The sequence below is a fragment of the Oikopleura dioica genome, chromosome PAR (genome assembly GCF_907165135.1).
Source record: "Oikopleura dioica chromosome PAR, OKI2018_I68_1.0, whole genome shotgun sequence".
NCBI classification, from domain to species: domain Eukaryota; kingdom Metazoa; phylum Chordata; class Appendicularia; order Copelata; family Oikopleuridae; genus Oikopleura; species Oikopleura dioica.
The window spans coordinates 8,500,908-8,527,480 of NC_137293.1; the positions used below are offsets into that span (position 1 = coordinate 8,500,908).

A 26,573-nucleotide genomic window follows, 5' to 3' on the forward strand; every position below is an offset into this window, starting at 1 on the left:
GTATTTTTGTCAATACAGGGACAGCAGCGAAACGAATCGAGTTGATACCAAGACGGAGAAAGCGCTTTCCAAAAGCCCACTAGACGAAAAATGCTCATAAAAACGTTCATTTTTGATGTTCATACTTTCATGTTATTCTATTTCGTTTCCGATCGATCAAGACACAATCTAAACAGTTGGACTTCTAGCAGTGCTAATTAAGAAGAAAGCTCAACTCACACGAATACAGCGTGATGGATAGGCTCCATCAAATGAGAGCTCGTCTGCGGTGGAAAAATCCGCGACTTTGTTTGCGCAATACGATGGAACGTACTCAATAAATTACCCCCTCTGATTTGACCTGATTGTCCTTCCATAAAGGGACGAAAAGTATGAAATTTCCAATTCATCTCGGATCGTCTCCTTACTACTTTATTTGAGTAAGTCCGCCGGACTCGTAGTATTTGCTCAGAAGAGCTCGGAATGCTTTTTATGGCTGTCATACAAAATCGCCAACGAGAGTTTGCTGAAAAGCATACTTAAAATTTCGCAAAAGTTTTAATACTAGCTGTTTCTTCTTTGAGCCCACCGAAAAGGACGAAGGTAGAGAGAGAGAAGGTGGTGGAAAAAACGAGCAGCGGCGCTCTAGGCACACAGGGAGAACGACTGGAGGAGGCCACTACTGGAGCGTGTGCCTAACCAAGGAGTAGCACAACAAAAGCTGAGCGCTACTAGCCCCATCACTCTTCTGAAACATCGTTGTGTTTACAGTGCTGAAAGAAGTTAGAGAGTACTGAGAAGAGAGAGAGACGAATAAAACTCCCACGAAAGAGAGAAGGCCACAAGACAGAGTACTGATCGAGCAACACCTTCGCATGTCGGCTAACTGGATAACTGGGGAGTGAAAAGCGAGCTTCACATGAAACAGTTATGTTCATAGAAAGAAGACTCTGGGGACATCTTTTGCTTCTTTCGCTAAGGGTCACTATTTCACAAAAAATGCTAGTTTGATGAAACTTTGTAAATGACGTAATAGACGTTTGATCTTGACATTAGACAATAATTGTGCTAGAATCAGAAGGAGTGGTACTTGAGTCGAGAACAAGCACACTTGAAAGGGCCGTGACGCGGCGGTAACAACTGTAATCGACATTTGGAAAGTCAATTCCAAATTGAACAATTGTTCGTGCAAAAGGTCGATGGGTATAATTGCCCTTGGCCCTGAGCCATAAGCCCGATTGAAATATTAGTTGATTTTCGGTCATGGGCTCTAATTTATGGGCGTAGCGGGACATCCCACATGTAGCTAGTACAACTAGTGATCCAAGAAAAAGGTAACTATCTCGGCCAGATACACGAATAGCCGACAAGTCAACAACTTCGGATCTGCAGTTCGGCAACCAAGAAAGTCTTCGTGTGCTAAAAGCGATGGGAAAAGTAAAGGCTCAGAGGTATTGAATTTCCATCCGGCGAATAAACTCTAAAATAATCATGGTTCAGAGGCCCCATGATAAACCATTCAAGCCGTATTCTAACGACACGAATTTCGACGAATTCCTAGACCTCAGCAGTCCAGTAACTTCATTGACAAGACGAAGAAAAAGGGACTTGGACTGGTTCTCACTTGCATCCGGGCTTCCACAGTCAGATACATTTTACACGCCTTGGATAAAAGAGGTTGAAATGACATTTTAAAACAAGAAAATGAGTGATTGTTTAAGAAATGTTACAGAACGATGATTGACTTTGGCAAGAATCTCGCAAATAATGCTGACTCACTTGCAGAATGCTTGGGTTTTAAATTAGAAGCTGAACCTCTTTATATTCCAAAGGTAGAAGGGGTTAACAATCAAGGAGGATCTAAACAAGAATGTAGCCTAAAATCGTCATTGTAAAAACTTGGGAAGAGGAAAAGAAGAAGAAGAGAAAGCAAAAATATCGAAAAAAGAGAAGTCTTTATTTTCAACGATCATGTCATAGACACAGAGTTCATGCAGAAGGTAAGCTAGAAAATTCATGTTACGGGTGAAAATATTATTTAAGGGCGTGCGATTGATTTACAAATAAATTGGCTAACGGATGAAAGAATAATGAGCAAGATCGAAAACGCTGGTAAACGCGAACAACTATTCCGAAACCTGCAAAAACTGGCAGAGCAGAGCTTCGATTTCGTAAAAATTATTCGATCTTCATCGAAACCTACAGTGCTCCACGTGTCCTGCACAGGTTAAACTGCAAACTTGCCCAGTACAAAATTGGTCGGAACCGGTGAAATCTAAGCAAACATGTAAAAAAGAATAAAAAAACGAAACCTAGCGATAACCTTTTCGCTAATTTTTGACTGCCGTATATTTGTAAAGTAAGGTTTTCATTTCATTGAGTGTTCTCAATCACTCGGCACTAGAACTATTCCTACTCGTATTCATTTCTTCTCACTTCCCAAAACTGAGTATCCTGATACTCCTCGTTGTTCTCAAAGTCTTTTCTCTCTCCATGTTTATACTCACACTCGCTACAGTACATAAAATAAACTAATTCGAAAACTAGAGCTCTGTACATCGGCTTCTATATTTACAGTAACAGGTAGACCAAACGGTAAAGTGTATACAAATACAGTAAATAGCAGTAGTTGAGGTAGTTGAAACGCCGGAGGAAAAGCAGTGAACTTTGACTATTTATTTTTCAAGGAATGCGACCTTCTGGAGCTCCATTCTCCATCACGATAAGCTGGACTCGGAAGTACTAAAAGATTTTTTAATGCTTGATTATAAATGAGCGGCACAGCGACTGTATAATCGATCCTCACCTCAGATCTCGATCCAGCGAGCTAGAAGTGGCCTCCAAAGGTGGCTCAACAAGATGGAGCGTTTTCTTTGGAGTCACTATCAGCGAATTAAGCACTTTGCGGTCGTCTTCGCTGAGGTTGATGTTGAATATTTGGTGGCTGACTTTCGCGGCAAAATCGAAAGAGATGACAACTTTTTCTGATCCGATCAAGTGCGCGACCAAGGAGGAGTTCAACATTGCAACTAGTACGCCGAATGAAAGAGGAGCTCCAAAATAGCTACGAATTTCATTAGAAAAATCGAGAAAAATGAGGGATGTACCTTGAAATTGCCGAAAATGGCGAGCAGAGGAGAAAAATCAGCGGACAAAAACAAACAAGAGCCAGGCCAAGTTGAATTTGCGGGGTGTTGATTAATGGAACGTCGACTTTGTTCAAGGACAAGAACACCGCCGGGTATAATGAGGCCAGCAAGCACCCAGCCAGAGTGAGCTGATTGAAGGGGATATTACAGAATGAAGTGAGCCCAACGACTTGAAATAACGAGACAATCCAAACCGCAACCTACGATAGTTGTCGAAATAAATTACAGTCAGATTCTTTCGCTAATTTGATTTATAATCAACGGGCTAATAACTCACCGATAGAAACGAGAACATCATATCTGCATGTATAAGACCACCTAAAAACACGCCAAGAATGACGAAGCCGGCATAGGCGGCGATAGTAGATGGATCGGTCACGTTCTGTAGATATCCGAGCGCGTCGATTTCTGCTCCAGTGAGTTTTGCGTGCTTCATTTCGATAGAGATTCTCTGAAAATAGGAGTGTCAAAAGTTTTCTCAAATAAAATATGACTTACTTCTTGGAAATCTTTAAAGTCATCCATTTTCAAGCCAAAATCGTTAACAACTAATCGCACAGGCAGTTTGAGCATTTTCTTCGCATTTCTTTGAAACGGCCTGTAGTCGAGCATTTTATTGAGAGCAGTGGTAGGGCAGTTCTTTAACTTTTCAAGCGGCATCATTGTGTTTTTCTTCTTGCTGATGATTTCGGAGTAAGACGGAATCCAGCCAAATATTTCAAACTCTGTTTTCAATCTCAATTCGGCGCGGTTCAGATAAATCCAGGTTGCCAAAAGCGTCTCGTACTCTCCAGATTGGCGATCGAACGTCTTCTCCCTTCTTCCAGTTTTGTTGATAGCGTAGATTAGAATTCTCTCAATGGACTCAGTAATATCTGATGCTTTCAAATCTCGACGGACATCTTTCTTTCTTAGACGGTTGACTGCAGCTCTGCATTCCCATTCCGTCACGTCTTCAACGCGGACCTTTTCGTCGACCCAGGTCTTGAAGTTGTAAAACCAGAACTCTTTGTCGATCGACATTGATTGATGGAACTGACTTGATGAAGCGATTCGATGAGCATTCGCCAATTCATCGTGTAAATCGGTCGTTTCGTTGACATCGAGTTCCAGCATCGTTTTATGGACCGGAAAGTACGTTTCTATGAAGACTTGAGAATTTCATCAAAATATAAAATCGATTTTTTGGAGAATATGTTCCATTTTAAAGATTCTCTTGAGATTCAAGCCTTTCCTTGGATACGCGCCGCAACATAATTGTGAGATGTCTTCGGAATGAAATCGAAATTGCGGACAGAGATGTCGAATCGAAGCGCCAGACCGACTGCAGCCAGGATCGTTATCGAAACAGCAAGGACCACTCTCACCGCCGCCCATAATAGCGTGCAGTAGAATTTCGCCCTGTGTGGCAGCATTATTTCTCTAAGATTCCTTTAGCTTCTGCCAGTCAAAAGAAGATATACCTGGTTCGATTGGACATGTATTTCGAGAGGCGGTGGACCTCGAAGACTTTCGGGACGATGCAAATGATGAAGAACATGAAGAAAATCGACATGATCAAGAATTCACTTCCAAAATGCTCGAGCGTCGTGTTAGTTTTCGTCCAGTAAACTAATCCAAGCCCGAAAAGAGAGGACATCGATAAAACGATGGTTGGAAAGGTGTGGATGAAGATTTCTCCCATAGAAGTGGTATTTTTAGCTCGATACAGGTGACCAAATGTCGCAACGACTCCTAGGATGAGACCACCTGCGATAGATTGAAGAAGCGGACCACCAACATGCGAGATAAATGGGTCCAATTTCGCCTCAGCGTGAGTTTTCGCCTAAAGAATGATAATGATTTTGGCAATTAGCGAATTTCAATGGTATGGGAGCACAATTATTGCACTAGGACTCACAGAAAGCGCGTAGTTGATGATGATGGAGGACCACCCTGTTGTAAAAGATCCAAAAACAAAGAAATTCGAAATGGCGAAAATAGCGCTTAACAGAAGAGGGTGACTTAGCCCGGAAACAGCGACGATAAAGTAGACAATCCCGGTTGAAACCATCAAATATGGGGTCACCGCCAAAAAGCTAGAGTAAAAATAAGATTCTCTCCATTCAAAATCGATATTACCTTTCTTTGATATTCAGATTTTCGAGCTGGACGAAGTTTGGACAGTAGAAAAACGCATTTTCGTGAGATTCAACCACATTTTCTACATTGTTGAGGAAAGTTTCCAAAAGTTCTGCAGCGAGTTCGGGCGTCCAGAAAACTAATGACTTGATGATTAACTCAAAGAGGAATTTATTACCTTGTCGTCCTGCGGAATTTCTCTTCAAGGGCTGATTGCTGAGCGTGTTTGAGTAGAAGTCGTAGAGAGAGTTTGCCGCCATGAGGTTAATAGTTGTTTGCAGGTATCCTTGATCGTTGATAGTTCTTTCCGTTGAATGAGAGATTCCAACGCTATTGCATGAACTTGACGATGAGATTCTACGAGATGTCAAGAGCGAATCGTTATCTTCGAAATACTCGTCGATAGAAATCTTTCTCGAGAAGTCAGAGAGGCCTGATAATGAGGAGTATCCACAAGGAGTGTCATCAGCCCAAGAAAATTTTCCATCGGTGCCAAGGCAATATTTTTCTCTGTTGTATATCAAAAGATCTTCGCCTTCACTGAAACAATTGAGGGGCGTGTCGACAATGCATGGAGCCAAATCGTTCTGAAAAAACTGGGAAAATTCGGTATCCAGCTTCGTTGTGAGTTCAATGTCTTCGCTCAATTTGAAACCAGTTGCTTTGTGACAGAGGCTCTCGATTGTCCATGTTCTTTGCCATTAACATGAGTTGCATTAAAAACTTTAAGATTTACCTTTCAAAAAAGGAAACAGATGTAGCAAGAACAGCTTGAACCACGGCTTGATGATGTAAAAGTGCCGACTTTGTAATGCCTTCTCTCGAATCGTCCGCATGTGTCATCACATTCAGCATAAAATTACCCCACGTTGCGTTGACCCCTGAAATTGACGTGTGGTTCGACTTCCTGTGCTAAGGATCCTTCACTTGACACCTACTGTATTTAGGAAGGGCCTACTGAAGCCATGATCAAGCCTATTTCTACAGTACTTTCTTCATAACGCAAAATGCATCTCACCTGGGTTAACTTTTTGTTGCCTCGAGTAGACTATCAATTCGTCATTCTCACAGTACGTTATTGCGACGAGCCCGATTAGGAATGAGAATATGAAGAATACAGAAAACGAGGACTGCCTTTCGATCAAACTGCCAAGGCGGTACAGAAACTTGTGCCATTGATGCTTCACATCGTACTTTAATCTTCTCTTTTTTGGCTGAGGGATGAGGCACTAGAAAGTTGATAGAAAAAATTGATCTTATAATACTACATAGGAAATAAATATAGCGAGTAAATACTTTTTCGGAGTTATTTTGCACCAGACTTCGAGAACTATCTTCACATGTATATTCAGAATCTGTCTCTGGCATCGTGTCACTGTCGCACCGCGGATAGTCACTGATTCTATCAGTCTCTCTCACACGCTCTTCTCTAGTACGTAAGTCTTCCTTGCGATTACTCGCATTCTCCTCTATGTTTGCAGTTTTCTCCCCTTCGTTTAGGGGGACTGTTTGGGTCATCTTTGTTGAGGGGCTATGTCTAAACTGGCGTTATTTCTCGAGACCACACGGCCCCACTGGGTGGCAGATTACCACCCAACAGCGTAAAATGGATATTTGCACTTGGTCCTCTCTCTCGTCCGGGGTGGGCCGGTGATCTTCTCTGTTTTTCCCGTATTTCACCGCACTGGCTTTTTGTCCACTTGGTGGTGAAAATGATTGAGTAGCGCTGGACAAATTCAAAAGAGGAAAATCTAGCGCGAAATCTCTCAGAGGGCGACGGATGAACCACAAAATGATGGTGCTAATCCTCCAAGTGTTAAAGTAGCTGGATCAGGGCTCAGTCACTACGGTAGTGAAATTAATTCCGATAACGCCACCCACGGGCAGAGGAAAACGCCAGAAGAGTCACTGACCACCTACCGATTCTCTTATCTCTTCTCCCAGAAAGAAAAAAAAAACGTAAAACAAAACCCCTTTGAGAGAGAAAATGCTTGACTTACCCTGAAAGTCACAGCTGTGAGTGCGGGAAAGTGAGGGTAACGCTCGACATTTCTTTCGCCAGTTCAAAAAAAATCGAGAAAAGATTTCCGCTATCTATAAAGGCAGATGAGCGGATGGTGGCATCATGCCATCGACGAGAACGGGCCACCCAGAGAGCGCAAATTAATCAACTCTCATAAATTAATAAACTCGCTGATAAAAACACCTTTATGGAAGGAAGTAACTTAGGACTATAAAAATTTCATCACTTCCAAAGTTTCAAGTCTCGATTTCTACATCATCACTTTCAAATTTAACAAGCGTAAAAGCGAAAAACATAGAAAATATTTCAAACGCATTTTTACGAGTCAATCCGGCCGTCAACTTTCAAAATACTCACGTTTGACGAGTCATTTATCCTTTTCTCCATTCCCACAAGAACCGCGCTTTTTCTCAAAAGCCAATATCAATCTGCTTACATTTCTATCTCTCCTTGTCCACAAATGTTAGAGGGAGTCAACGGTGCGAGAAATTTTGTTGATTAATCTGATTTCAATTTTACGAGCTGGTCTCTCTGTCTGAGGCAGTAGGATTTTTTTCTTTTTCAATTTGTAAAAAAAATGGATCGTCCCACGCTCGACCACCGAGTTCGGGGAGCAATTGTAAAGATTGAACATCATCAGCGTCTTTTTAGAAAGGGAAATGAACGTCAAGAGGAATTCGGTTTGCATGTTTATCGCATTCCGGAGTTGGGAAGCAATAAGTGCTCTTGGCTTTTGCGAATCCTGGTGAATTCAGTTACTTGAATTTTTTACGTAGTATTTTGCGAGATTATCAAAATTATGCGAGATTGGTAGTAGAAATTTTGTTCCAAATATCAGTCTAACAACAATCCGTGGAGGCTGAGGTCAGGGTCGTCCTTTTGAGGTCAGTTTAGCCAATTTTTTTACTCCTAGACACACTGAAAGTGCCTACAAGCCTTATTCCGAGGCAGAGTTAGCGACGATACGTCAGTTAAAACATCGGTCCCTGCATTCCTGATCATTCTTATGGTCTGTAGCTACAGACCTACAGACTCTGTAGTACTGCTTGTATGAAGAAAGCGTAGTTAATGAAGTTACCTTTTATTGCACATAATATTATGGGAAACAGAGTCGATCTGATAAGGATCGTCACCGAAGTGAAGCAGAGTCGCAGACTCTGGCTGGGTCACAAGAAACTGGAACAAGAACTTGAGCAGGAGCATTGCGCCAGAAGAAATAAAGAAAAAAGAATAGTTAAAATAGTAAAAAATGGTTATCTAAGATCGGGTTGGCCTTTCTCGAGTTCGTCGAAAACAGAACCGGGTTCAGCCGCGCTGGATTGGAAGAATGATGAGGCTCCAGTGAACTCTGAAAAGAGATTTCAAACGCTATCGGAGGAGGGTGGCTTTTTTACCGGGAATATGAGTGGCACTAGACGTCACGGGTAAGGGAGCTTGCGAAAGAGTCTTATTTAAATCTGCAATGACTGCAGCTAGAGAGTCGGATCCCGTCAGTGGAGGAGTTGCAGAGCTCGATTCGGAAACTGGTGGCGCAAGAATTGGTGATTCGAGCTTTGGGATTCCTTGGAGAACGCTTTGGTCGAACAATAAGTTGCCACTTGCGGGTGCGCTCTTGTTTTCTTCAAGACTGGGTGTGGAAGACGATTCTTGAGGCGTGGGCTCGACGGGCGGACTTTCAGGGCTGGCAACTGTTGGTTCAACTTCGATTGGTTTCGCTTCAACAGGGTTTTGCTGGACCTCTGGAGTCGGAGAAGCGACTGGAGAGGCCGCAGCGGGGATCGGGGATGTAACCACAGGTCTTAAGAAATAATAGAACTTGAGGTTGAAAGAAGCTTACTGTTGATCCGCGAGCATTGGCGCAGCAGCTGCGTAAAGGGGATTAGCAGCGATTCCAATGGTCGTTCCCATGTTATCAGCAGCTTGGTTCATCGTCAATAAATTTTGATGAGTCATACCAGGAGCTCTTTCAAGTTCTGGAACTGCTGGTGGCATGAGGTGCTCTGGTTGTTGCGTTTCTAAAAATAAAATTTGATGAAATGAATGTTTTTGAGGAAATCTACCTTTGAAAAGCTCCTGCTTGAGATTTGGCAGAAAAACGTCGATTCTGTCCCAAGTGACTTGCCACAGATCGGTGTAACCAGTGTCAGGATTGTGAAAGATTCCAGCGGTATCCATCACCAGAAGCATGTTCTTCAAGCTTTCAGGAATCGCCTCGCACTGGGAAAAAGATAAAAAAATGCCTCCGAAAAACAGCATACCAGTAAATCTCGATTACCAACGCGCATGTATTTGTCCATAAAGTCTAAAATGGTGAGCCAGCATGCTTTGAATGTCGGAGAGGTAAGCAGATCCTTCAGATGTTGAAGAAAGACCTTCGACAAAAGTGAAGCAGCGCGCATTCTGGTCTCGTCCATTGAATTTGGGTCATGTGGTGAAATGTTTTCTGATTTGTTTTCGTCAGTTATTGACAAAAGAAAAATCTTACCTAATAATCTAGTGAGCAAGGGGAAGAGAACTTTGTGGAAGCACGCTTCCCATTGAGTGCCATCGAGAACTTGAAGATCTTGAACAAGCAGCGCACTTGATAGGCAATTGAATGCATGCGTTCGGATTCCACGTCGAATATCGCAGCACATACGGGCGATTCCCTAGAAAAAGATGATTCTAACCCAAGAAGACTGGTAGAAAGCAAACCTCGAGTAGCGGGCACCAACCAGCCTCCCACAAGTTGTTAATGTCGATTGAATCTTCATTCCAACTTCTGAAAATTCGCCCTGCTCTGGTATGAAGAGTCTGTAGCAACTCAAGAAGTTGCATTGAGACTTTTTGATAGTCCTCAGTTGAGGCGGATTCCGTCGTCTTTTCAGATGTGCTACGCTTTCTTCGACTTCGTGATGACTTTTTCGAAGGTGTAAGGTTCTTGTTTACACCGTTTATCGAAGCTATAAAAATGTGAGAAAGAAAAAAAAGATAAAATGATTGTACCTTCAACAAACGCTCGAATTGTATCGACACAAATTTCAAAGTTTGCTGGTGTTATATGCGCGGTATCTCGGACGAGGAAAGCAAGGGATTCTGTGGCTCGGATAAGAGCCCTTGGATCATGTGGGCCGACTTCAGTGTGATAGGCGAGTGAGAACTCATTCTGCCCCTCGGTTGATTCCTAAAGTTTTTGTTTTATAAAATCGGTGCTAAACTTTGAAGTTTGTGAGTGATTAATGTAAGATGATTTGAAATCTGTTGCTGATTGTTTGATTATCGTATTTGTGAGTTTTAGTAAAATCGACTTGAATCAAGAGGATGCAATTTTTTGAAGAACCCATGCGACATTAACGCTTACTTTGTGGAGGCTTTTTTGGCGTACTACTCCGTTCTAAATTTATACTAAGTTTTAGAGCAAATGGGAGACAGAAACAAAGAAATTGATTTTGAAATATTACAAAGTAAATTTCAGAATCGCCTGTTCTAAATCCTGCATGCACCCTATGGCGACGCTATTTTTACTATTCAACAGGTAAGAGAGTAATATATGGCCTCATTACCAATCTGATTGTAGCTTCCGCAGGAGCGTCGTTATCACTTGTGTAGCCGCGATCAGACACGTTGCCTCCTTCAGATTCATTATCTGACATCCCCGAAGCTTGGCTCAGGTCTGCTTCAGATCCAGCCCGCGAGTTGTTCAAACTTCGCTGCTCCGCTCCTTCCTCTTCTCCTTGATTTTCTTCCGCCTTCTCTTTCTTCGATTCAAGCAGCAAACCTGCTCCAGCCGTCTTCAAAAGAAGGAAAATAGTGAACCAGTCTTCTGAGGAATGAATATCCGCGCCACATTTTTGCAAAAGCTCGTGGAGTCCATAGGCAATTTGTCTGTACAGACGAGGGATGATCTTCGGGCAGACGAGGAGGATGATTTGAAGGGAGTTAAGGACGGGTTGTTGAAGGTCTTCTCGATGGAGAAGTCGGATGGCCAGTCGAAGAAGTCCCGTGACAGCGCGTTCAAGTAGGAAAGTATGCTCGGTAGCGGACGAAATGATGTCAACGAGATGCTGTCTAACCTGGCCCCAGAAGCTCAGAATACGATCTCTATTCTGCACAACGATGCGGAAGAGAACTTCAAGATAGAACACTGCAGACTCTTCCGAGTAGTGCGTACCCAATGACTCATGCGTTTCCGCACTGCGCGACGCAATAATGAGCGTTTTCACAAGCTCGTGCAGCGAGTCTAGCCGAAGGAATTTGGACTCAGTCACGATGTTTTCGGGCTGAAGTTCAATAACGAACTCTCTTGCGAGTTTTAGAGCAGCGTCAGATTCTGACTTAGCGCCACCTTCTGCGCCACCTGTGAACATTGAATAAAAGGATGAAAAGACACCGCCGCCTTCTTTTTGTGGCACTTTCGCTTCGTCCCGAACGAGTAAGATTTGCCCGTCAACAAAGTCTTCTCCGTGAGCCATGTCCTCCGGGAGTAAGTTGCTGCGGAAGAGAGGCAACAACAGATCAAGAATATTTCGCCATCCCTCTCTGATAATATCGCCATGCCGATTCGACAAGGTGAAAACTGCCCGAGCAGCTAATCTCGCCTTCGAATTCGTTCCCAGCGATGTAGAGACAATTTCCAGGGCCTCTGCAGAGGTCGAAAGTTGCGTTTTCTTACAGAGAGTGATGATCAAATTGTCGAAAACGTCGGATTTTCCATAATATGCACTGATTTTTGCGCACTTGCGGAACCCAGCCACGGCTCGTTGAATGATCGACGGATCGTTTGACCTGTCGAATGCGAAGCCAAGAGCGTGAACAGTCGGCCCCCAAGTAATTTCGAAAAGTTCAGAGTCGTACATTTGCGGCTTAGGAACTTGAATGTAGATTCCTTCTGGCAATTTTGAGCGCTGCTGGATGGTTGACCAGATCCAGTCGTCTTTTAGTGAGCCTTTTTGCTCTTCGGCGAGGACGATTTCGTTGTCTCTAATGTTGTTGAAGATCGCTTCGAGCATGTCCTGATCAAAGTCTTTATCGCCGTCGCAACCGCGAACATTCGACTTGAAGTTTTGAACTTTCATCGGCTCCGCGTTTTTCGCTACGTTCGCATTATGCTGATCTGTGTTCAACATAATCACTGCATAAGCTAAAACAACGACAGAATCATCATTATGGAAGCAGTTGCCATTAGCTTCATGCCAAGGTCTGGCAAAAGCCTCGAGCAGTCGCTGAATAACTGGTGCTTCGCCAGGTAATCGGAAAGTATTCAAAAAGCTTCTCAGGCCTTCATCGATCCTCTGGCCGGTAAAATCGAACGTGTCCAAAAACGCCGTCAAGAGTTCACCCGCGTGCCGACCGGAGATGAATTCCCCAATCTCTTTCTTGCTCAAAGCAGGATTCGTCCGCAACCACTTGGCAATCGCTGGCCAATCTTTTGAACCCATGAGGCCTTGTTCTTCCAAAAACGCGATGCCCTTCTTCGGCTTTTGATTGAAAAGCTCTGTGCCAGCTGCGAAGAGTTTCTTCTTTTGCTTGATGATCAGAATTTCCTCGACAGAGGGCTGGTTTGATGAAAATCTTGGAGGAGCACGAGTGCTTACTCGAATTGATCTTGGCGGATTAGATGATTGCTTCTTGAAAGTTTTTTTCGCGATCATAATTCCACTGTCCAAATTGTACGGGCTAGTGTTCTTTTCCGTGTTACCGTCGGTCTTGCTGTCGGAATTACAGTTTTCCTCGATTGAATCGACAAGTGCACAGAGGCCATCAAGACTGATTAGGTTCGTTGAAAGCATGATGTTTCCACTGGTGAACGCTTGTTTTGACAAAAGCTTCATCGTATCTTCGTACAAATTACTGCAGTGGCTGTCGCAGTCGTAGTTGAGATAGAGTTCTGTTGCCATTCCAGGCAGATGGAAGAACTGGACAAGACTGTCAAGGATAACCTCGCGCAGCTCGTAAGAATAGTTGGGGTTTTTGGTGTCTTTGACGATCTCCAACATTCGTTTGAGATATTCCTCGAGCTGATACTTCAGATGAGGCCTCAGAGCTTCGAAAAGCAGGAGAGATACGCGAAGAGACGAAGCTACCAAAGAAAGCTTATCACATGAGAGCATTTGATACAAATGCTTCGAGATATCATTTTGAACGATTTCCAAGAGCTCTGGAATTTCAGAAATGTCATCGCGAGCGACTTCAAGAGCAACCATGATCAAGGAAAGGCCGGTTTTGATCATCAAGTCGGGATTTTGCCGCTCATGTTGGTCGATGAGCGAGGCGAGAAAAGTGAAAAGGTCGACGACAAGTGGCAAACCATATGGTCTGCTTTCTTCCGTTTCGTCTTCTAGGAGCGCGCTTGACTCGACGATGACAGGATCGTCTTCTGGATTCGCCATGCCGACCTCAGCAGTGGACATGTTATAGTCCCGGACGACAGGGTCTTCTGTCGCTTCTTCAGCAGTTTCAATCGCGTTGTCATCGCCTTCTTCTGTCTCATTTAGCTGATCATGACTCTCTTCTTCGATCGACTCTTGTGGCGGCTCCAATGACTCGGCAACTGGGGTCTTTACTGGCTCCTCAAGAGCTTCTTCAGGGCTAGAAGCAGCCGTGAGGGAAGATTTTGAACTCAGGCGAGAACGTCTTTCGGAAACCCTACGCTTTCCTTTGAATAGTTCGTTCATCCAAATTCCCTTTCTTTTAGCATCTACCCTAGCATCGATGCTCTCCCCTTGTAATTATCCAGTCGAGAGAACAGAAGCTGAACAACATCGACAAGCGTATGCTCCGCTGTTTTACGTAGCAGTTCAGAGAAAACCATTTGGAAGCAAATTCTGAAACAGGATACCATGATTTCTCTGACAGTTTCGTTCGTCAAAAGCTGTCCGATTGGGGTGAGAACAAGAGTTCGAAGGACTTGAATAATCTTCATCAAAACAACTTCATCGTTTGCAGGAACAGTTCCGCGAAAACGCGCTCTCGTCACACTTTCAGCCAGCCTTTCGACCACTTCAGAACTCTGCGGATGAGCAGGATCGATCAATCCATACGAGAGAAACTTATTGACGGTGCTAAGAGCGAGACCAGTAATTGGCCCGAGCAAGTCTTCACTTTGGATGACTTCGAAGAACGGAACAAGATAGTCCAGTGGCTGGATTTCGGATAGGTCTTGGGCTTGATTCAGTTTTAATTTGAGCTCCTGGAATATCTGGATCTGGGGATCTTCGTCCACCTGGGGATCGTGCGAGTCCCATCGATTTGCCTAAAGATTTGTTAAACTCTATTCAAGAGTAAAAATTTAATCGATGTGAAAAAATGAAATCAAGGAAGAAATCAAGCAATCAATCAAAATAGTTACCGATCGAAAAGTACCTCCTGAAAGTTTACTATCAATAAATCTAGCTACTGTCTTTCGGTACCTTTTGAAGATCACGCCGTAGGGCAGTGCATACTATATTCGCCTCGCCCAAGACTATATATTTCCCTCGGCTTATACTCATTTCATATTTTCTTAAAGAATAACTTATTAGAATTTATAGATTAGCCAATGCGTAATTTATTTCATGTCATGTAGAAAGAGTGTAGCAGATAGGTAAACGAACGATTATCTCCTGGCACGAGTGATTTTTGGTGATCCCTCAGTCGGGACAATAAATAAGTGATTGTGACATTTGTACAGATAGACATGTAAAGTAGCATTACAGAGGATAGTTTCTCTAGTTGCGTTTTTTCTAAAAGGAGAAATATATGAAGGGATTCGTAGACTTTCTACTCAAAGATGTTTGTACAGCGAGCCAGAGAAGTCACTTTCTCTGAGGATGAGGGCTTTCATCCAATAGCCGAGAATCGCCACCTAAATCAATTATATGCGGTCTGTTCTTTCAAAAGTTTTGAGAAATAATAATGGAAGCTACTGGGTTCTCAACGGAGTCCGAGAGTATCCTTGGCCAGTAACTCTTGAGAAGCTACTGTCCAAGGGTACGACTATGGTCAACGATGAGGCCATGTTCTTTGTGCCTCGTTGCTACGAATTCCTGCTACGACAACTCTAGAATAAACTCAGTGAAGACACAGTAGATGGAGTTTTCTCTATGTATTTGGCGCTCGATCATAAAAATGCAAAGCGGCTTTCGCCGAGGTTGGCAGGACACTGAACTGGAAATTTGCGCCGGGCGCAGAGTCGAGCGAAAATCGTCCGCCTCCGCGCAGCCCGAGGCACACTGAGTTACATAACGGACTAGCCGCTCTGAACCCATTATGCCTTCCGGCGCGTTCGTTCTGTAAGAGCAGTGATATGAGAGCAGGGCAGTAAAATACAGAGCAAAGCATGTCCGAGTCCGATTATTCATCGCAATCGCAGTTGAAGAATTCAGCGGCGGCAGGGTTGTAGCTCTTGACGAAGTTGCAGACGCTCATGCGCTTGCCGAGGACCACATTGGTCGCAACAAAGCCGAGATCAGAACTTGGCGCAAAGAGCACTTTGGCGCGCTCTTTGATCTCCTTCCAGCCGTCGGATTCGGCGAATTCCGGCTTGTCAAGGTCGGTGACGTGCTTCTGGAACAGGGACAACAACTCAACACTGTGTTTTTAGCAGCAGTGTTGGTGCTGGCTGCCGTGACGAGCATACCATGTTTCCGAGGGCCCTGAATCTGGTCATTGACCGGATTTTCGGGTTCTGGAGCGGGCTGAGGTTGATTTTGCGGGTCACCACCCAAGTTTCGGAGGAGATCGACCCAGTTTGCAGCGGTGAGTCGACCGAGAGCCTGAGCCACATCCTGGTCGAGGTTAAGGCCGGCGAGTGGGGCACGGGGCTGATTCTGGGGCACCAATGGAGCTACTGGGGCTCGAATTGGAGCTCGATTCGCACCACCATTGATAGAAATCGCCATGTTACCGCGGTTTGGCGCGTCGACGATGCGGTAGCCAGAGCCAACCGCACCGCGCGGCTGGGTGATCGGGACGATGATTTTTCCAGGGCCAGGACTAGGCGCGTTACGTGGAAGGCTCGCAACCTTGCGCCCGGTTTTTGCGGGACAACAACGATGGATTTGAGCTTCTTCTTGGGCTGAATAGCTCGAGTCTCAGATCGGGGCGAACCTGGGTTGTAAAATGCGGGGACACCAGAGTCGGCTTCCGAAGAGGACCGACCTGAGTCTCGCGATGATGGGGACGACTTGGAGGTGCCGTACATGAATCGGGGTCCACGGCGGAGGTTAGCATCACGCTTGGCATAGAGTTCAGCGCGTTTCTCGTCGAGGATGCGCTCCGCGGCTTCAATCTCTTCGGGACTTGGGGGAACGTAACCAGGGGCAGCGCGGAAGTCGCTTGATGCCGGTAAAGCCGGGACCGGTGCTTCGAACGAGAGCGAGGGACCACTTTGCTCGTCTTGGGTGGTCAGCTCGTCGTCGGCGTTAATGTCGATTGCGTCGGCACTGTGCTCCTCGCGGAGCAGTTCGTCCAGGGTGTTGCTGTCAGCGATGGGCTTGTCAGACATGTTCTAGAAAGGCGAATTATGGCTATGGGAATGAAAAAGGACTACTAAATCGTTATCACCGTCGGAACAGTGATAACGATAGGACATGGTTAGTAAAATGAATGCAGAGGAAGAGAAGAACGCTAGGACACTGGCTACAAACACTGAAATACAGTGAAATGCCTCCAGGCAGTGAACTAATCGATCGAATCGACCAGGGGACATTCATTAACTCTGATTTCGGTCCGAGCGGCGGACTTCTTTCTTTTGAAGCTCCTGGGCAAGTTTTTGGTCCGCAAGTTCCTGGGCCACTTTTTGGTCCTGGGTTTCTTGGGCCTGTTTTTCCGAGCGGTCTTTTGCCTGGGCTTGCTTCAAAAGCTGATTTCGCGTGACGGGCCGCGTAGCATAGGGGGCTGGAAGCCTGGGATTTTTGTAGGAGCGCACAACGCGCGCAGGACCAGGTGCTGGTTCTGACGGTGCGCTAGAATTTCCGATATCTGCAGGAACTGTCAGGGGTGACTGTGAGGGTTCCGGAGGACGGTTTTCAGCCGGCGAAACGGTATTCTGAGTAGAATCAGCGGGCTGTACTGTCGTGTTCGCAGGATCCTCACAGTCAAAGTAAATCGTTTCCTCTTGATCGGGAGGTGGCGGAGTAACATTTTCAGGGCGCACTGCCTCCGGATCAATTCTTAGGTTATCAGGAGGAGGGTCCACGAGCGGGATTGGACTTTTTGGAGGGTTGGGTGTGGTATTTGGCAGCGGAATATTGAGGGCAGGGAAATATGGAATTGGACCAAGATGTGGGAACCTCTTGATCTTTTTGATACAAGAGGACCGATGGAACCAATCCGAATTACCTTCCTCGTCAGAGGCCTGGACAACGAATCCGTTTGAAGCTTGCACGTAATACGGGCCAAGCCAGCGACATTTGGACGACTTCGCGACTGTCGAGTTTTCGCGTTTGATCAGAATTTCGTCGCCAGGTTCTAACGGTTCAGGGGTGATTCTTGGACGGTTCCGGAGCACAGATTCGTCAGCGTGCTGCTGACAAATAGACATTTTATCGTAGAGTAGCTTCGTAACTCTTCTTCGCTGCTTGAGAAAATCAGGGATGTTAACGCCCGACGGCATCTCAGTCATTCTATCGAAATCAGAGAGCTGCGGGGGAGTACCAAAAACGGCTTCGTGAGGCGACACGCGAGTGCTCTTGTTGGGCATTGCATTCATGATAAAGACGACTCTTTTGAGCACAACCGGCCAGTCAACCGAGAGTGAATGCGCCATGATAAAGACAGCATTTTTCAGCTCTCGGTGACGAGACTCGAGGAGTGAGCAAGATTGAGGTCTATATGCGCAGTGAAATCGCCATTTCAACTTATTCGCGAGTGCAAATTCGGCATTGAGCTGACTCGTAAAGTGCGTGCCGCGGTCGGTCGACAGGATTTCTGGCTGGGGATAAACGTCGAGTAGATTTTCAGTAATTGCCTTTACTGCGTCCACTGCGCGACAGCGACGGGTAGGAACAACAATAAGGTATTTCGTGAAAGTGCAGAGGATCGTGACGGCGTACCGGAGGCCTGATCGGCTGACCGGAAGCTCAATAAAATCCACGTGGCAACGCTGAAAGGGCCGTTCGCCTTTGACAGTAGGGCGGAAACCGGGGTCTTGATGACGTCCACGTTGACCGCTAACATGATGGCAAGGGCAGGATTTGACGTAGTTAGTCACATCAGTTGCGAGACTGGGCCAAGTCATATGCGACATTTTCTCGAGCATTCTCTTGCCTCCAGCGTGATTACAGTTATCATGATATGATCTTAACACGTCTGGACGGAGAGAGGCGGGAATGTACATGCGTTTTTGATGGAGCAAGGCACCAGTATCTTCGCATAAGCTAAGATGACGAAATTCGCGGGCAAGATAGGCCGATTCTTCGCATTTCGAGTCAGATTGAAATGCTTTGGAGTGTCTCAACGCATCTATCGCGTCTTTGATCGGCTCGCAGGCATACTGTTCTGATGTGATACTCGTCTTTTGACACAGGGAACTCTCGATTGGGACTTTGTCGCACACATGGGCAACAAGGTCACTTCCATTAGACATCGATAATTCGTTGGCATCGAAATGTACTTTCGGCTGTTTGGAGAGATCGATCCAGGATGGAACATAAATCCGAAACCCGTGGAAATCGTGAAATTGACCGGCTGGAATCGATTCACCGTTGAAAGTCGGGCGAAGAGTACTTTCGTTTGACGGGCGACTGTAATAGTCAGCCAAGGAATTCTTCTCTCCTTCGAGGTATTGAACGCAAAAGTCGAACTGTGAGAGGAAGGCCCACCATCGGGCGAGCTTGTCGTTCTTACTTGTCTTCGCGTCAATAAAACTGAGGGCTTTATGGTCGCTTTTGATGATAAAACGGCGACCAGTGAGGTAAACACGGCAATCGGTAACAGCTAGAACAACTCCGAGGGCTTCTCGCTCAGTGGCAGAGTACCGTCGTTGAGTGTCTGTGAGTGTTTTTGAACCGATTCGGACGATTCTAGATTTTCCATCTACGACTTGGAGCAGGGCCCAGCCGGCAGCAGCTGAGCTAGCATCTGTTACCAAGCAGAAGGGAAGGTTGAAGTCCGGGAACCATAGAGTCGCTGGCGATGCAAGTTTCTGTTTTAACTTGTTGAACGCCTTCGACGCTTCCGATGACCACGTAAATTTTGACTTGGGGCGATTCGTTTTCAGCAGTCCAGTAATTGGCTTCATTATGTCGCTGAATGACTCAGAAGCGACATTGTCCATCGGCTTGACAGAACAGTAGTTACGAATCCAATTACAGAGGCCAATCAGGCTTTGAAGCCCTTTGTAATCAGTCGGAGGGGTCATCTTGAGGATAGCGGCGGCGTTGTCGGGATCGACAGTCGTTCCATGAGTGTTGACAATGCGGCCCAACCATTTTACCTCATCATAAAGCAGAAACGTTTTCTTGCCTCCAGCGACAAAACCGTATTCGTGTATTTTGTCGAGGAGCTCGATCAGTGTTTCGCAGTAGGTATCGAAGTCAGAAGCGAATATGAGGATATCGTCCACATATACTTTGATGTTCTCACGGTATTTCATGCCACGAAGAGCAAATGCAATAGCGCGAGAAAAAATGTGACCGGAAGTGCGGAGCCCGAAAGGCAACCGCGTAAATTTGAGAGTTTCATTATTCCAAGTCACGGTTAGCTTGACCTGATCTTCCTCTCGAACAGCGATATTCCAAAAGCCTTTCGATATATCGATCGTGCCAAAGAATATCATGCCCGGAGGGATCTCGGCTTCAGCGTCGATGGACGGAATCATGAACGTGTCGTTGTTAACTAAAAGTTTGTTAACAGTGAGGTTGAGATTGAGGATTAGTCTTGTTGAACCATCGCTCTTAAGAACACCACCCACTGGCGTGTTCCAGCCGCACGTGTTATCGCTTGGAACTAGAACAGTCAGGGCTTTGAGCTTCTCAAACTCAGCTGTTATCGCAGGTACATGGCGTTGCGCTACTCGGAATTGAGGGACGTGCTTCGTTTGTCCAGGCACGGTGTCAATATCAGCCACATAGCTTTTGAATTTGCCAACAGGGCGAGAAGGAGTTGAATAAGCTGGGCGTCTGTCAAGGACAATCTGCGCGACTCGCTTGGCTCTGCTGGGATTGTCGCCGATGTGGATGTTGGCACCGATTTCCTTCTTGACGATCTCGACGAGATCGACAGCAGTGACGGACTCGTAAGCAGCGTAGGTTTTGCCAGAATCGAAGCACTGGAAGAAACTCTCGTACTTGGGGTTATTCACATACGGAATCTTAGCTAAAGTGTTTCCGTGATAAGCACGTAACAGTAATTTTCGATCCCCAAGTACTTGAATGATCTCTCCGCAGCGGTCGAAAAGAGGATGTCTACCAATGATAGCCGGGATTTGCATCGCATTTGACGGAAGTACAAACCACCTGGTAGTTGGGAACATTGCGTGTGGGCCAATGCGAATGCTGGTGTTGATAACGCCAATACAGCGGTTTTCAGCGCCGATCCCCTTACTTTCTGTGAAGTCGGCTCAATTTTGAGGTTGAGATCGCGTGCTGCACGCTCAGAAATTAGGCTTCCGAAGCTGCCAGTATCGTACAAGCACGGGACCCAAAGGCCAGAAAATTTATGGCGTTGAATGAACTCCACAGGAAGGTAGACGGCTTCGCTGTTGGCCGAACAATGTTTAAAAGGAGCCACCGCAGACGGGAAGCTTAGCAGCTTTGGCAAGAGAAAGTCCGACGAAATCAGATGTTCCGCCGGAGCCAATTAGTTTTTTGAAGAATACTCGGGGTGAGGGTCAGCGTAGTAAGATGCGTTGTTGTAATTGTACATCTGATTGTGTGGCACGAAAGGGGCTGCGTTAGGATTATACGGACTTTCAAAGTGCTCGTATCCCTGTGGCGGCGCGCAATCGGCCGACTCGGCGGCGTTGACGCCGTAGACTTGCTGACCATAGGCAGGGTTTGATTGGTATCGACGCATTTGAGGAGGGTAATTAGGGCCATCGTGGCGCCTGTACATAGACTGATTGTTTGGGTTACCCTTGGCGCCGTTGTTCCCATTGCCCGCGTTACCACCGTTGTTGGAACGATTGTTCCCGTTGTTTTGGCGGTTATCGCCGTTGTGACCATTGCCGTTGCCAGCGTGGCCACCATTGTTATTGCCATTACGGCGGCGACGTCGGTTATTATTGGATTGATTCTGATTATTGTTCGACTGAGCGTTGTTGTGACGATCGTCGTCGTCGCGCTTGTCGTTCTTCGCGCTGGAATTGTTTCCCTTCTTGTTAGACTGGTTTCCAGGGCGTCTCGACTCGGCGGCATTGCACGAGGAGAAAGTAGTCTGGACGCTGAGTGCCTGAGCTCTCGCAGCAAGCTGGTCCGGGGATGAGAACGTACTCAACTCGATCACGATGGAGCTGTACAACTCGGCCGACTCCTGGCGGATCGAGTGCAAGGTCTTCATCGTGACGAGGAGGTTAAAAGCATCATGAAATGTCGGAGTGTAGGAAGTAAGCGTAGGGTCAGCTTTGATCTTGTTCGCTTTGATCAGTTCCTCGTACCCTTGGATGATCGGCTCTAGCTGGGCAACGCACTCGGCATGGAAGGTCGAGAACGACTTATTAAATGGCTTCGGTCGGTTTTGCCATGTTTCCAAGCGTTGGAAAACGTTGCTAGCATTGCCATAATTGGTTTGGATGCACTTGACAAGGTCGCTTTCACTCTTAATTGAAGCAAGTTCTAGCGTCTTCAAAACATTAGCCGATAACTTAGGCTTAATGGAAGCGTAGATGCGTTCAAAGTCGAGAGTTCGGCAAGACTGGATAATCGCTTTTACTTTGTTGATGAACGTGCTAGCATCTTCGGCACTGGCACCGGTGAACTTGGGCAGTGATTGCAAGTGTTGGCACAATAGTTGGCCTTCCAAATGAATCATGTCCGAAGAACCCGAGCTGGCGGAAGTAGCTGGACCGGCGCTCATAACAAGTTGGACGAGTTCAGCTTTGGCATCGGCGATCTCCTTTTCGAGGTCAGCTTTGGCCTGAACCTGGGCATCCGTGGTGGCAGGGCGATCAGTGTAGGTAGCGAGTTTAGTCTGAGCCACAAGAATCTTGGCTTTTAGTTCCTCCATTGTCGTAGTCATTGCTGAAAGATGGAGATTCTAGGAGTGCTACACTATCAAGGTTTGATTGAGACTTGGGATAAGAAACCTTTCGGAATCTTACAACGAAAATCTTTCGTTGAAAATGCGCGAAAATAAAATTTGAAAAAATCTGATATGGGGCTAGCCTAAGTCTAGTGCGCAACGGCTTGTCCGGATTCCGTTACACTGACTTGATCTACAACCGCGATCAACTGTTGTCGTTCTCATCAACAGGTTCGCAGGAGATTGTGCGCAAAGTCCGTTACTGCGGACATGTTATTATGTTTTCGACCTTGGAAGCATCCGTTGCCTCGAAAACCGGCCAGCAGTTTTCGGGGAAGACGGTGTTCTCATTGGCCGCCCAGGACCATCCCCCTAGACCGCGTGATAATAAGGGCTGGGAGCTAGAACTAGGAAAAATGTGACGAGGGGCGAAATCACGCCGCTCGGCTCATACCTTGACCGACAGAGTTAACGTAAAAATAACATAAAAAAAAAATAACATAAAAGTAAAAATAAAGATAGAAAATACAATACCGAGTGATCGTAGAGGGAAATTCGAGCACTCAGCTCTTCTGCACACCAGTTACTGGGTTCTCAACGGAGTCCGAGAGTATCCTTGGCCAGTAACTCTTGAGAAGCTACTGTCCAAGGGTACGACTATGGTCAACGATGAGGCCATGTTCTTTTTGTGCCTCGTTGCTACGAATTCCTGCTACGACAACTCTAGAATAAACTCAGTGAAGACACAGTAGATGGAGTTTTCTCTATGTATTTGGCGCTCGATCATAAAAATGCAAAGCGGCTTTCGCCGAGGTTGGCAGGACACTGAACTGGAAATTTGCGCCGGGCGCAGAGTCGAGCGAAAATCGTCCGCCTCCGCGCAGCCCGAGGCACACTGAGTTACATAACGGACTAGCCGCTCTGAACCCATTAAAGCTATCGATTTCGAGCAGTTTACCTTGAAGCTAGTCGGTTTATTTTCAAAGGGAATGGCGATTTCTTTCCCAGTTGCGACGGAGGAAATAACGAGGCCACCAGCTTCGGACTGAAATGGACGGAAATAAAAAGAGGTGAATTTGCTTGGTACGTACGATTTCATTCGTAAGCTGTTTTGGATCTGCGTTTTCAATATCACTCAATGAAGAAGTTCTAACAAGCGCATTGGAAGTAAGAACATCGCCCATCGATTTGACAGTTCGGAGCTCGTCGGTTTGAATCGCAATCGTTGAGCTTTGAGGACGGTCCAGATTGCTCATCGAGCGCGTATTTTCCTTCAGAGGGGGAATTCGAGAGTTGCTCTTTGTTCGCTCCAAATTTTGTATTTGAACCTAAACAAGGTGTTTATAAAAGAAAGAAAATTTCGAGGAGGTAATAAATGAGGATAAGTGACGATGATAAAGGTTATTCCGATAACTGAAAAAAATAAACCTTCAAACGATCGTATGTCTCAAAATCACACAAAGTTGCATCGAAATTTTGAAATAAATCTGTGATTCTGTCAATTTTTTGACTGACAGACTCATTTCTTTCCTAAAATAGCGGAAAAAATGATAGCCAGAGCAGAAACTAACCTTCAAAAGTCGATTTTCATTGTGAACTTTTTCTTTCTCAATCTCAGCTTCGACGCGTTCGCATTCTTCTTCCATGCACGATTCGCGGGCGGCTTCAACTTCATCCTGTATTCCGGGGTACGAGATTGTTGTTTGTGATATTTTTAAATTAATCAAATCAGCACTGATTTCGAGGTCATTTACTGCAACAGCGAGTAAGTGAGCAAATCACTCACAGCGACTCAAAAAGGCCAAAAATGATGGGGTTAGCAATGGGGATGAAGTGAAAGCGCAGAGCCAAATTATTACACGATTTTCGATGGTGGTTTTGCCCGAGCTTGGCCACGAGCTTGAAGGTTTTTCGGCAATAGTTTAGTAGTAAGTTTGAATCACACACAAACACGATTTCAAGTTGGGGTTATGTCGAACTCTCAAGCTGAAGTCAGACAGTACCTTCAAGTCTGGTCGCCTCAAGAGTCGAAAGTAAGCCGTGAAGCCGCGAAAGGCTCTACTAAGCTCGCAGCCGAGCTCAGTCTTGGAATCAGATGAAATCACCCTGGCACAATCGGAAAGAATCACGTGTGTGCCTCAAATCATAAATTATTGATCATGCAAAACTAATCACTGATATGATCATATTTTAAAGAAAGAATTTGTCTTAGACTATCACGCATCCCGTTGCAAATACGCGCTAAAATCGTCATACGAATTCCAGAATGATCTCCACCCGTCCTGAAGAGCTAGAATCTTTTGCTCGTGCGAGCGTATAATCCGCCGCGCTTCCTCTAGCTCGAGCTGAAGGTGTTCGACAAATGCTTGGTCCGCTTCCGGAGCCGATTCTAGCGTTTCCTCTTCTTCTTCCTCGTCGCGATTGCTGTAATTTTTAGAACGGGTGGAGGACGACATCGATCCGCCGGGAAGCCACTTGCCGAGGGGCGAGTTTTTCTTCGCTTCGCGTAGTTTAGCTATAAGAATCTGTTTCAACAAAAGAAATTTTCTTTTCCTAAACCTGTTCGGAGAAAATACGCTCGATTCTGATTCCACTGCCTTCCCTCATGGCCAGAACTCGTCAAACTTGCCGCCAGACCTGACGATTTTTGATTACTAGCCGAAACCATTGATGATTTATCCGAGATGTAGCCCTTGCCAGATATTTGACTAAAAAGTATTAACATTCGATGAAGGATTCATGCTAAAGCCCAACCTCTCTGGCCGCTCCCTGGATCCTGCTGAAGACATGCTTTTGGAATCATCGTCAGAATATTTAACACGGCCTGTTAGCACGCTCGGCTAAAATTGGCAATCATTAAATGTTTATTTATTAATTAATCAGCGTACCTTAATGCCACCTCCATGTCCACTGAGAATGGACAACACATCCGAAGCTTCCTTCAAAGTGTCCCTTGGCGACATCGGCGGATTACCTTCATCAAAGTAATCTTTTGAAATAAAATGAATTAAAACACAGCAAACCACAATATAAAATACATAAAAAAACTCAATCTTGAGTTTTCTTGAGTTCAAAAAAAGCATCACTTACCTTCGTTTTCGGCTTCATCATCATCAGCAGGCTCGTAGACGATGTTTTCCGAGTCGTAGTCGTGTTCTTGAGGCTGAGTACTGGAGAACATGCTCAAGAGATCGTCAGTTTTGCCCATTTGACTAGGCTTGGGAAGATTTCTTCGAGAGCCATTTGCTAGGGTTGGAAATAAGGACATGTTTGGAATTCGAAAGTTTTCTAGGGGCTTTGCCAGAGAACCCCTCGAACTTACTGTTGATAGATCTCTTCGATCCAGATTCATTAGACCTGGAACTCAAGTTGGTTAGTCTTTCGAGCAAGTCCTGTGCACCAGATTCCCCCTCGACAGTATGCGATCCTGAAGAGAGGTGGCTCTTTTCCCTGGCGAAGGATGGGGCAAGTCGGTTCCCTGATCTGTTCTGATTGCTAGTTGTTGAAGTTGAAGATGATGGCTCGAGGAAATCGTTGAGAAGGGATGATTCGGCGCCGTTGGACGGGAGAGGCAGCTTCTTTCGACGACTGGATTTGGAATTGTTCGACCTTGTTTCTGAATGGGGATAGATAGAGTTGATAAGAGGCTTGTTATCACCGCTGGAGCCGCCCAAAAGTGAAGAGAGCAAGTCGCCAGCAGCGTCACCTTGCCCAGAAGGAAGAGGTAGATTTTTGCTTCGTTTGGAAGACTTCTTGCTTTTAGGATCCGAATTGCCCGAAAACTGGCTGAGAAGGTCGACTTCGCCAGTGTTACTAAGCTGCGAAGGCAGGGGCAGACGCGCCTTGTTGCGCGAACGACTCGATCCTTGAGATCGCGTGTCCGACATTTTTTGTCGATTTACGATCTCCAGCCGTTTTTTCTGAAAAAAAATATAGGATGAAAAATCAAAAACTGATTGAATGAATTGAATAAATACAGGAACTCACAGTGGTTTTCTAGAAATAATTAATTCTAAAAAAGGGTTTCAGTCACAGTTTCTTCATCTTTAATTCCATGAGCAAGAATTGCTGAATCATTGGATCCGTCACCTCTGATTTAATAGTTTTCACGGCTTCCTCCAGTCCCTGAACAAAATTTATCTCTCAAAGTTGAGACCAAAGAC

At 45.5% G+C, this 26,573-nt stretch overlaps 4 protein-coding genes across 9 annotated transcripts; 1 reads left to right on the top strand and 3 right to left on the bottom strand.

Annotated features, from left to right (window-relative positions):
- Positions 1 to 220: 220 nt before the first annotated feature.
- Positions 221 to 2,536, top strand: LOC145702597 (uncharacterized). The gene is made up of 5 exons (XM_081779834.1): positions 221 to 1,430; positions 1,480 to 1,656; positions 1,701 to 1,811; positions 1,856 to 1,979; positions 2,023 to 2,536. The coding sequence occupies exons 3-5, from the start codon at positions 1,716 to 1,718 to the stop codon at positions 2,208 to 2,210; spliced, it is 408 nt and encodes a 135-aa protein (XP_081635960.1). The 5' UTR covers positions 221 to 1,430; positions 1,480 to 1,656; positions 1,701 to 1,715; the 3' UTR covers positions 2,211 to 2,536.
- Positions 2,356 to 7,760, bottom strand: LOC145702596 (uncharacterized). Of its 3 annotated transcripts, none has more exons than XM_081779831.1 (14): positions 7,630 to 7,760; positions 6,546 to 6,786; positions 6,268 to 6,478; positions 5,986 to 6,130; positions 5,428 to 5,942; positions 5,250 to 5,388; positions 5,029 to 5,206; positions 4,592 to 4,953; positions 4,372 to 4,550; positions 3,627 to 4,279; positions 3,406 to 3,579; positions 3,087 to 3,328; positions 2,786 to 3,043; positions 2,356 to 2,721 (listed from the first exon to the last, which is right to left on the bottom strand). In XM_081779831.1, the coding sequence occupies exons 1-14, from the start codon at positions 7,641 to 7,643 to the stop codon at positions 2,697 to 2,699; spliced, it is 3,336 nt and encodes a 1,111-aa protein (XP_081635957.1). In that variant the 5' UTR covers positions 7,644 to 7,760; the 3' UTR covers positions 2,356 to 2,696. The 3 variants fall into 3 exon arrangements, with proteins under 3 accessions (XP_081635957.1, XP_081635959.1, XP_081635958.1); XM_081779833.1 differs by lacking the exon at positions 7,630 to 7,760 and adding an exon at positions 7,250 to 7,381; XM_081779832.1 differs by lacking the exon at positions 7,630 to 7,760 and adding an exon at positions 6,840 to 7,151.
- A 577-nt stretch (positions 7,761 to 8,337) lies between these two features.
- On the bottom strand, positions 8,338 to 14,774 carry LOC145703230 (Golgi-specific brefeldin A-resistance guanine nucleotide exchange factor 1-like). Of its 3 annotated transcripts, XM_081780564.1 has the most exons (11): positions 14,661 to 14,774; positions 13,953 to 14,503; positions 10,815 to 13,896; positions 10,613 to 10,645; positions 10,258 to 10,435; positions 9,967 to 10,214; positions 9,531 to 9,920; positions 9,333 to 9,489; positions 9,110 to 9,287; positions 8,667 to 9,070; positions 8,338 to 8,620 (listed from the first exon to the last, which is right to left on the bottom strand). In XM_081780564.1, the coding sequence occupies exons 1-11, from the start codon at positions 14,739 to 14,741 to the stop codon at positions 8,526 to 8,528; spliced, it is 5,397 nt and encodes a 1,798-aa protein (XP_081636690.1). In that variant the 5' UTR covers positions 14,742 to 14,774; the 3' UTR covers positions 8,338 to 8,525. The 3 variants fall into 3 exon arrangements, with proteins under 3 accessions (XP_081636690.1, XP_081636688.1, XP_081636687.1); XM_081780562.1 differs by lacking the exon at positions 14,661 to 14,774 and having other exon boundaries at positions 9,531 to 9,715; positions 9,758 to 9,920; positions 10,815 to 14,062; XM_081780561.1 differs by lacking the exons at positions 10,613 to 10,645; positions 14,661 to 14,774 and having other exon boundaries at positions 10,815 to 14,062.
- On the bottom strand, positions 14,774 to 26,336 carry LOC145703232 (uncharacterized). Of its 2 annotated transcripts, none has more exons than XM_081780567.1 (11): positions 26,069 to 26,336; positions 25,733 to 26,026; positions 25,501 to 25,656; positions 25,299 to 25,384; positions 25,165 to 25,250; positions 24,970 to 25,118; positions 24,705 to 24,925; positions 23,982 to 24,098; positions 23,502 to 23,738; positions 23,369 to 23,455; positions 14,774 to 15,094 (listed from the first exon to the last, which is right to left on the bottom strand). In XM_081780567.1, exons 1-11 carry the CDS (start codon positions 26,295 to 26,297, stop codon positions 15,014 to 15,016), a joined length of 1,743 nt encoding a protein of 580 aa, XP_081636693.1. In that variant the 5' UTR covers positions 26,298 to 26,336; the 3' UTR covers positions 14,774 to 15,013. The 2 variants fall into 2 exon arrangements, with proteins under 2 accessions (XP_081636693.1, XP_081636692.1); XM_081780566.1 differs by having other exon boundaries at positions 25,299 to 25,399.
- Positions 26,337 to 26,573: the final 237 nt, after the last annotated feature.

Excerpts from the sequence above, each read along its gene's own strand:
- LOC145702597 (XM_081779834.1), top strand. The coding sequence starts at position 1,716 with ATGATTGACTTTGGCAAGAATCTCGCAAATAATGCTGACTCACTTGCA. Across the intron at positions 1,812-1,855 it reads AACCTCTTTATATTCCAAAG|CCTAAAATCGTCATTGTAAA; the intron begins GTAGAAGGGGTT and ends ACAAGAATGTAG. Across the intron at positions 1,980-2,022 it reads ACACAGAGTTCATGCAGAAG|GGCGTGCGATTGATTTACAA; the intron begins GTAAGCTAGAAA and ends ATATTATTTAAG.
- LOC145702596 (XM_081779831.1), bottom strand. Across the intron at positions 6,131-6,267 it reads GCAACAAAAAGTTAACCCAG|GGGTCAACGCAACGTGGGGT; the intron begins GTGAGATGCATT and ends CGTCAATTTCAG. Across the intron at positions 4,280-4,371 it reads TCACAATTATGTTGCGGCGC|TCTTCATAGAAACGTACTTT; the intron begins GTATCCAAGGAA and ends GAAATTCTCAAG.
- LOC145703230 (XM_081780564.1), bottom strand. The coding sequence starts at position 14,741 with ATGAGTATAAGCCGAGGGAAATATATAGTCTTGGGCGAGGCGAATATA. Across the intron at positions 10,215-10,257 it reads AATTCGAGCGTTTGTTGAAG|CTTCGATAAACGGTGTAAAC; the intron begins GTACAATCATTT and ends ACATTTTTATAG. Across the intron at positions 9,288-9,332 it reads CAAGCAGGAGCTTTTCAAAG|AAACGCAACAACCAGAGCAC; the intron begins GTAGATTTCCTC and ends TTTTATTTTTAG.
- LOC145703232 (XM_081780566.1), bottom strand. The coding sequence starts at position 26,297 with ATGTCGGACACGCGATCTCAAGGATCGAGTCGTTCGCGCAACAAGGCG. Across the intron at positions 25,400-25,500 it reads TGATGAAGCCGAAAACGAAG|ATTACTTTGATGAAGGTAAT; the intron begins GTAAGTGATGCT and ends TTATTTCAAAAG. Across the intron at positions 23,739-23,981 it reads ATGAAAATCGACTTTTGAAG|GTTCAAATACAAAATTTGGA; the intron begins GTTAGTTTCTGC and ends CACCTTGTTTAG.